The 7632-nt window shown below is 46.7% G+C and overlaps 1 protein-coding gene across 1 annotated transcript; it reads left to right on the top strand.

Moving 5' to 3' along the window:
• The first annotated feature begins 5915 nt into the window (after positions 1-5915).
• LOC103770095 (olfactory receptor 10AG1-like) lies at positions 5916-6914 on the top strand. Its single transcript, XM_008937343.1, has one exon. The coding sequence runs from the start codon at positions 5916-5918 to the stop codon at positions 6912-6914; it is 999 nt and encodes a 332-aa protein (XP_008935591.1).
• Positions 6915-7632: the final 718 nt, after the last annotated feature.

Genomic DNA, 7632 nt, shown 5'->3' with positions numbered 1-7632 from the left:
CGATTACAGCTCCACTGCACCAGATCCCACCTCCTCTCCTAGGAGAACTGGCTGCAAGCAGGCACGGAAGAGACAATGAAACTGTTGAAAGACACGTTGGCTTTTACTCCCTGAAGCTCAAAACAGCTGCAGAGGTGAGAGGAATCTGAAAGAACAATAAATAAAGGGAGGAGAACACTGGAGAATAATGGAAAGGGCCTTTGCCTGGACAGTCTCCATATGAAAAGATGACTTTAGAGATGGTTATTGTGTCCCAAAGAGAGGAAAATTCATGAAGGACTAGAGAAATTAAGCCTGTGGTATAAACAGCAGGTTATGACATGGTTTTCATTAAAGCAGCAATTTAAGATTGATTGATGGTGAGACAGAGATGAAAATGTTGGATTTCAGTAGCACTTTGTCATTAAACAATTAGAAATGAACAAAGGGATTCAGGAGAGTGTGTTCTAATCAAACCAGTGACATAACGACAGATGCCATCATGACAAGTTTCCCACCAACTTACTGCAAGGTGTCTGAAATGAAAATACCTGTGTCTGTATCTGCATGGAGACACCTGACCACCCAGACCCACAGACAGAGCGAGTGATGGGGATCCATGGAATCAATCAACACCCCCACTTGGAAAGGAATGTGTCTGTTCAAAGCCATGGACAGGCCGAGAGGTGGGTGGGAGAGAGGTCGGTGGGCTGGAGTGAAAATTCCTTCTGCAGTTCAGAGCAACTCCTCACCATGCTTCAGCATCCCAATGGACGATGATCAAGTCTCGAGGAGTCCGAGTCCGTCCTGGTCCCTGGTGCAGCCTGTCCCTGACAGACGTCTCCCTCGGGAGATGCTGGACACAGCCCACTGCGATCCAGGAGAGCTCCAAGGGTCTCGCTTTGGGACCACTCTTTATAGGGTCCTGGATAATTGACTTTTGTCAGGCACTTTTCCCCTCCAGCCCACCTCAGAGGTTGAAACTTTCTGGTGTTTTCTGCCCATTGGGCAGACCCACAAGTTGCTGACTTTGGCAGTTTGGTGTTGTCCCTCTATTGGCCATGCCCCAGGGAGAGATGTGCTGGGCTGCCAGGAGGTGACTGATGCCCAGGGGACAGGGAGAGCAGCGCTGGGCTCGGGAAAGATGGGGCCCAGCCCACCAAGGAGGTGCTGGAGTGTTCTGCTCCCCTGTCTTTCTCCAGCCATGCCTGGATGACCCCTGGCTGGGCTGTGGCCCAGGAAGGGGGGGATTGCATCAGGCCACAAGTGGCAGGGGGACCAGACCACTGCAATCTGCCCCATGATTACCATCCATTTATCTCCTCCACAGAGTGGCTCTGTGCTTGCCTCTTGCCTCTGTGCCTACCAACAGAGAACGCCACAATCTAATTCAAATGTGAAGGGCATTTTGTGTTTAGTGAGCCTCAAAAATCTTATGAAATGAGGTTCAGTGGTATTAAGCACACAGGAAAATATCAAAGGGGTGAAATATTTGCAGGAGTGTAACTTGCTGAGCCATCCTCCAAACTCTCATAAATAAGCCAAGGTTTAACAGCAAGCCCAGTAAAGTAACAGTCTGTCAAGTCCTCATGGGGTGCAGTATCAGGTTCAGTGTCCCAGCTGCTGCTGCTGACCATCCCAACAAGACTTCCCGCTATCAGGGCTCTCCATCCCTCTTGCCTCTTTTTAGCACACAATATTTTCCTCCATGTCAGGATGGACTGTGATCGGAGCCTTATATCCTGTTTTTAGTGGTAGGTATAGAAGGCTGATTACATCAGGGTGGTGGGTGGAGTTGTTGGATTATAGTTTAATTCATGCTAGTCGGTGTAGCTGTAGCTCATAATGCAACACGTAATCGAAAGACAAATGATCGCGTGTAGTTACCATGGCAGAGAAATTAAAATCACGACCCGTAATCATGGAGAAATTACAGATACATAAATTGCACTTGTTGATGCTGCTGTAAAGTTGATCATCTCTTAATATGGATACACGTAATGCTCGCCTGAAGACACACCCTTTCCCAATATCTACAACAACAGTTTCAGGAACCTTGGTTTGATGGATTTCCAAGCAGCAAACTTATTATGTGTCTAAACAGATGTCTTGAGCTTCCGGTGTGTTTCACAAATGACACCTTGTTGTTCTCACCCAATGCAACATTTCCATCATTTGCCACGTTCCCACCTTTTGCTGGGCTTACCCTCTGTGCTCTAAAGGGATGGAGTTCAGCTCCATGGAGACGAAAGGGCTGACTCCATGACAATCTCTAAGACCTTACTGTGATACATTAAAGCTTGTATTTTCTTCTTCTTCTTTCCCTCTCTTTGTATAGTCTTAGCTATTTACTGAGAAGATTTGATAGAGAGATGTCTCACATGTAACTTCTGGCCTGATGAGATTAAACAGGCCTTGAGATAACTGTTGAAGCTTCCTGAGTAGATCACTGACAGCAGAAACTCAGGCTGCCTGGATCAAGCTCCAAAGAATTGGTCTAAACCGACCATCTTGTAGAATTCCAGGGCCAAGGATGGATGAGCTAATTCTATGACCATATATGGACAAAGGAAGCCCAAAGCTCAGCTAGCAGATAGTGTGAGGAAGACTATGGAATGATCACCAGAGGAAGTAAAGGCCCCCCGCGAGGACTGTGATAGTGACAAAAGGACACAAGATGGCAGCAAGGGGCTGCGGCGTGTCGGACTATAGCCATAGGCCCTCAGTCCTTAGAGAGGCCTGGACTTGTGCACTAGGATTTCAAGATAGGTGTGTTTATGGGCAAGTTTATGTTAACTGTCTTGGGAAAAATGAAATATAAACTGCTTTGCAATGATCAGGAGGGGGGAGCACTTATAGTGGAAAATTGCCAGTGGTGCCCCAGCACTGCAAACAAAGAATACCTGCTCAACAGAAAGAACCCTGGCTGTTGAGTCTGATTTCTTCATTTCTGCTAGTGGCCCAGATGGGACCCTCTCTGCTCAGCTGCAGGACACATTGAGGATGAGGCTCCATTGGGCACCCCCTGAGATTCTCCCGAGGGACTCCTCACCTCAGTCAGATCACTGAGGGAACAGACAAGGACTATCTGAAAAAGGTATCCTTTAGTTTGGAATTCTGGGGGACCAGTCCACTTAGGGCTATCCATAAGTCAGAAAGCAAAAGCATTTACATGCTGTGTATGCCAGGTTGCTAGCAACTTTCTGGTTTACTTTAGGTTTGGATATTTTGGCTTTGGAAACTTTGGATTTTGGTAAACTTTGGATTTTGGTACATTTGCTTGTAAGATGTACGCACAGCAGAAAAGTCCCAGGAAGGGGTTTGGGTCTTGATTTGGTATCTGAATAGATCAATGTGGTAAATTAACTGGTTAGTAAATTAATATTTAATTATTTGGCTGTATACCAGCAATCAGAGAATCACAGAATTATAGAATCACTGTGGTTGGGAAGGTCCTCTAGGATCATCAAGTCCAACCTTCCTCCCAATGTCCCCCTAACCACTAGACCACTAAACACTCAATGCTACATCTACTCGCTTTTCGAACACCTCCAGCAAGGATGACTCCACCACCTCCCTGGGAAGCCCCTTCCAGTGTCTAACCACTCGCAGTGAAAACATTCTTCCTAATAACCAGTTGAAACCTCCCCTGGTGCAACTTGAGGCCATTTCCTCTCATCCTTTCATCAGTAATTTGGGAGAAGAGACCAACACCCAGCTCACAACTCCCTTTAGGTAGCTGTAGAGAGCAATAAGGTCTCCTCTTCTCCAGACTAAACAACTCCAGTTCCCTCAGCTGGGCTTCATAAGCTTTCTAAAAGTGTTCCTGGTGCCATGGGTGCCTGGGGAGGAGCAGCTGCAGCACGGGCGTCCTCACCTTCACCCCTGAGGCTGCTTGCTTGCTAAGTGTCTTACAACCACATGAGAGAGACAGAGACGTGCCCAGAGACCCACATCCGAGTGGTTTCCAGGGGACTGATGGAGACAAAAAGAGGTTGCCACTGCCTCCCCTGCACCATGGTCTGAGGAGCGTGTTCTCTTGGCTCCTGACAACACTCATCCTTTTTGGCATGCCCTGAAGCTGTGAGATTGTGTGGCAGCACAGACACCGCCAGGAGCAGCTGCAGGCATCTGTCCAGCTGGGCTGGGCTCACTAGAACAGGCTTCCTTCAGCTGTGAGGAATGCTGCCCGTGGGATGGTCCCCAGGTGAGAACAACCCTGGCAGTTCCAATGAACAAAGCTGGCTGAGACATCCAAGAGTCCAAAAGGAGAGGATGCATGTTTGAGGGCATTTTGAAACAAGCAGGAAGTGCTGGTATGTGGTATTAATCTGCATGTAAATGATTGCTGTGCGTTAAAGCATTAATTTAAAATCAACATGGGTATTTCACAGGGTGGTTTGTTTGTTTTAAATACAACTATTACTCTTTTTTTTTTTTTCTTTCTGTACATTTAAATGAATAAGTAGGTAGACTAGAGAACAATCCTGGTGAGTTTTCCCTCAAGAGAGATAGAACTCACAGGAACAAAGCAGGGATGCCTTGGAAAAAGAATCAAACTAATAGAACCACAGGGTTTTGTGAATTCAGATTTTTTTTTTCTTTTGAGAAAACCACCCTGCGTTTTCCCCTCGGCTTTTATCATATGTTTTCTGACCTGCTCTTCTCATCATTAATACACCAGAGTTTAAGAAGACTCCTCCAAGGGGGTTAGGGAGAGTTGGGGAGACACAGCCAGCATCCTCAGTCCTCTGCCTCAAAGAGGACGTTATTTTAAACTGAGATTCTTAATCATCTTTCAGCTGTGTTTCTTCTTCACAAGAAGCAAGCTGCTATTTTCGTGCTGCTTGCTGGTAGCTCACATCCTTCAAGCATATCCAGCAAGAAGTTTTGTGCTCTGGAAAGGTAGGAAATGCAAAGGCAAAGTGCCATTCCCCAGACAGAAAGAGCATAGCTCTGCTTCTGAGAGGGGTTGCAGGGGACTGGGAAGCATTGCAGGGCTGGGATCAGAGTGAAGGGGTCCTCCACCTGATCTGTAAGCTGTCAGAGACCCAAGCTGCAGGGCAGCCGGTTTAGGAGTGCTGAATCATTTGGGACTCATTCAGAAGTTAGAAAAGCCAGACCTGTTCAGGAAAATGGGGTATCATGGCAAGATCACCCACTTTTAATCACTTTCTTCTCTCTGTGACTGAAAACGGCATGAGGCAGTTTAATTGCTTCCATAAATTGTCTTGTAGCACCCTGAAAACTTGAGAGTTATGCATCAACTGCTCCTTATCTGTCTTCTAAAGATGTCCCATGGCTGGACTCACTGGCAGATAGAAGCCCATGTTACTTCTGATGGAATTCACCCTTCAGCATGTCAAAATTCCTGTTTTACATCTAATATCGTCTCCCAGGTCTTTGTATGTGGGCACAGCATCAGGGGATGTGCTCTTACATGTGAGGAGAGCTGGGACTAACCTCTCTCATTGGTTAAAGTATCAAGCCTTGCCTTCTCTCATTGGTTAAAGTATCAAGCCTTGATACTTTAGGGGCTTGTTCTGCCCCTTTTTCACCCCCTTCCTCCTTTTCATCCAACTTCTTCTTAATGCTCTTACATTAAATGTAGCTCTTGCAAGGTCTGGACAAGCAATGTAAGCAAGACTGTCCTTAAAGGGGCTTGGATTCATCCCTTTTCTTCCATCTGTCAACAGGTATTGTATTCAATCAAATCACCTCTTCAAAAGAAAGTCAAGTTTCTTCTATCCATATGACAAAACTTGCTTGTTCAGGCTCAAGGATTCCATCCTTCCCTCTCTTTACAAACCTCCCCACAGCAAGCGACCCATGTTGGATCTCCAAACAAGCATGCAGATTTTGGTCACGTTCATCTAATCCTGCAGTCCTGTGTAGGCTGATGTTTGTAGTCTTTCTCTAGGCTTGAAGCATGTGTGATGGTGGGCGATCAGCATCCTCTGAGTCTGTTGTTTGGATTGTTCTCTGTAGGGATATTGCCTCAAAGAAAAGGCTTGGAGAACTACACTGCTGGATCTGGATTCACTCTTCTGGGATTTACTGACCACTCCAGCCTGCAGGGCTTCTTGTGCTTCACAGTATTCCTGGCCATCTACCTCGTGATCCTCACCAGCAACAGCCTGATTGCACTCATCACAGCAATGGACTCAAGCCTTCACAGCCCCATGTATTTCTTCCTGAGGAACTTGTCCTTCCTGGAGATCTGCTACACGTCAGTGACTCTGCCAAAAATGCTGCTGGGGTTCCTAACAGAAGATGGCAGGATCTCCTTCCTTGGCTGTGCTGCCCAGATGTATTTCCTGGTTTCGTTGGGTAGCATCGTGTGCCTTCTCCTGGTTGCCATGGCCTATGACCGCTACACAGCCATCTGTGACCCCCTGCACTACAGCCTCATCATGAGCAGGGGTCTCTGCATCAGATTGGTGCTGGGATCGTGGCTGGTTGTCACACCAGTGCAAGCAGGACAGACCTACCAGGTGTTCACTTTGCCCTTCTGTGCATCCCATGACCTTCATCACTTCTTCTGTGATGTCCCCCCTCTGCTGGAACTGGCCTGTGCAGACACTTTCTGGAACGAAGTGATGCTCTACACCATCATCCTGGTATTTGTAATGCTGCCTTTTTTCTTGATAGTAATTTCTTACGGTAAAATTATCAGGGTGATTCTGAAAATGCCATCAGCTCTGGACAGACGCAAAGCCTTTTCCACCTGCTCTTCACACCTTGGGGTAGTGTCACTCTTCTATGGCTCGGCCACAGTCATCTACTTAAAGCGATGGTCAAGGGACTCTGCGGACACTGACAAATACCTGGCCCTCTTCTACACAATTGTGACCCCCATGTTTAACCCTGTCATCTACAGCCTGAGGAATAAGGAAGTGAGAATTGCCTTGAACAGACTCCTATCGATAAAGTGAAACTAGAGAGCATGTAAAATACTCCCAAGCAGTACCAAAAAAAAAAAAACCCTGGGGGTATGTGGTTGCCTGAACAAAGATATAACATCTTTGCTCAAACAAAACCAGGTGTCCAGCCTGGTCTTCATGCTCCTCAAGAAGGGGAAAGGTCTCCTGAGTCATTCCTGTGATGTCATGCCCCACCATGACATCTTTTTACTCTAGAGCATCTTCAGTGCCCCTAAATAGTTTAGTGCAAGTAGCTACTTCAAGCTGTGCCTGACTAATGTAAGGGTAAAGGGAATAGTCAAAGCGTGGTCCATAGTCAATGAGGTCCAGTGAGTGACACAACTGATGAAGAGACAACTACCTTCGGGTCTGAGAAATCACTTGCTAGACCCCATGGTCTGTCTAGTGTTCCTCTTTGAAATCAGCTTGCAAAATCTAAAAGATGTGAAGGTCATCTTCCTCTGCTACAATGTCTTGCACTGACTTGTGTGATGTTTGACTAACTTGACACAAAGAATAAATTAAACGCAGTCATTACAGGGACAGCCCAACACGGGAACAGAGTCCAGAGACCTGTGGAGTTTCTCTTTATGGTGGTTTAACACCAGCTGGCGAGTAAGCACTGCACCATTGCTCGTTCACTCCCCATCAGTGGGATGGGGGAGAGAATCTAAAGGGTAAGAGTGAGAAAACTTGGTTTGGGCTGTGTTCTGGTTCTGTGTAAAAAGGG

Source organism: Merops nubicus, unplaced genomic scaffold (assembly GCF_000691845.1).
Source record: "Merops nubicus isolate BGI_N331 unplaced genomic scaffold, ASM69184v1 scaffold3163, whole genome shotgun sequence".
Classification (NCBI taxonomy): domain Eukaryota; kingdom Metazoa; phylum Chordata; class Aves; order Coraciiformes; family Meropidae; genus Merops; species Merops nubicus.
The sequence above is the reverse complement of the archived record's forward strand: the minus strand, read 5'-3'. Positions and strand labels throughout refer to the sequence as shown.

Excerpts from the sequence above, each read along its gene's own strand:
- LOC103770095 (XM_008937343.1), top strand. The coding sequence starts at position 5,916 with ATGGTGGGCGATCAGCATCCTCTGAGTCTGTTGTTTGGATTGTTCTCT.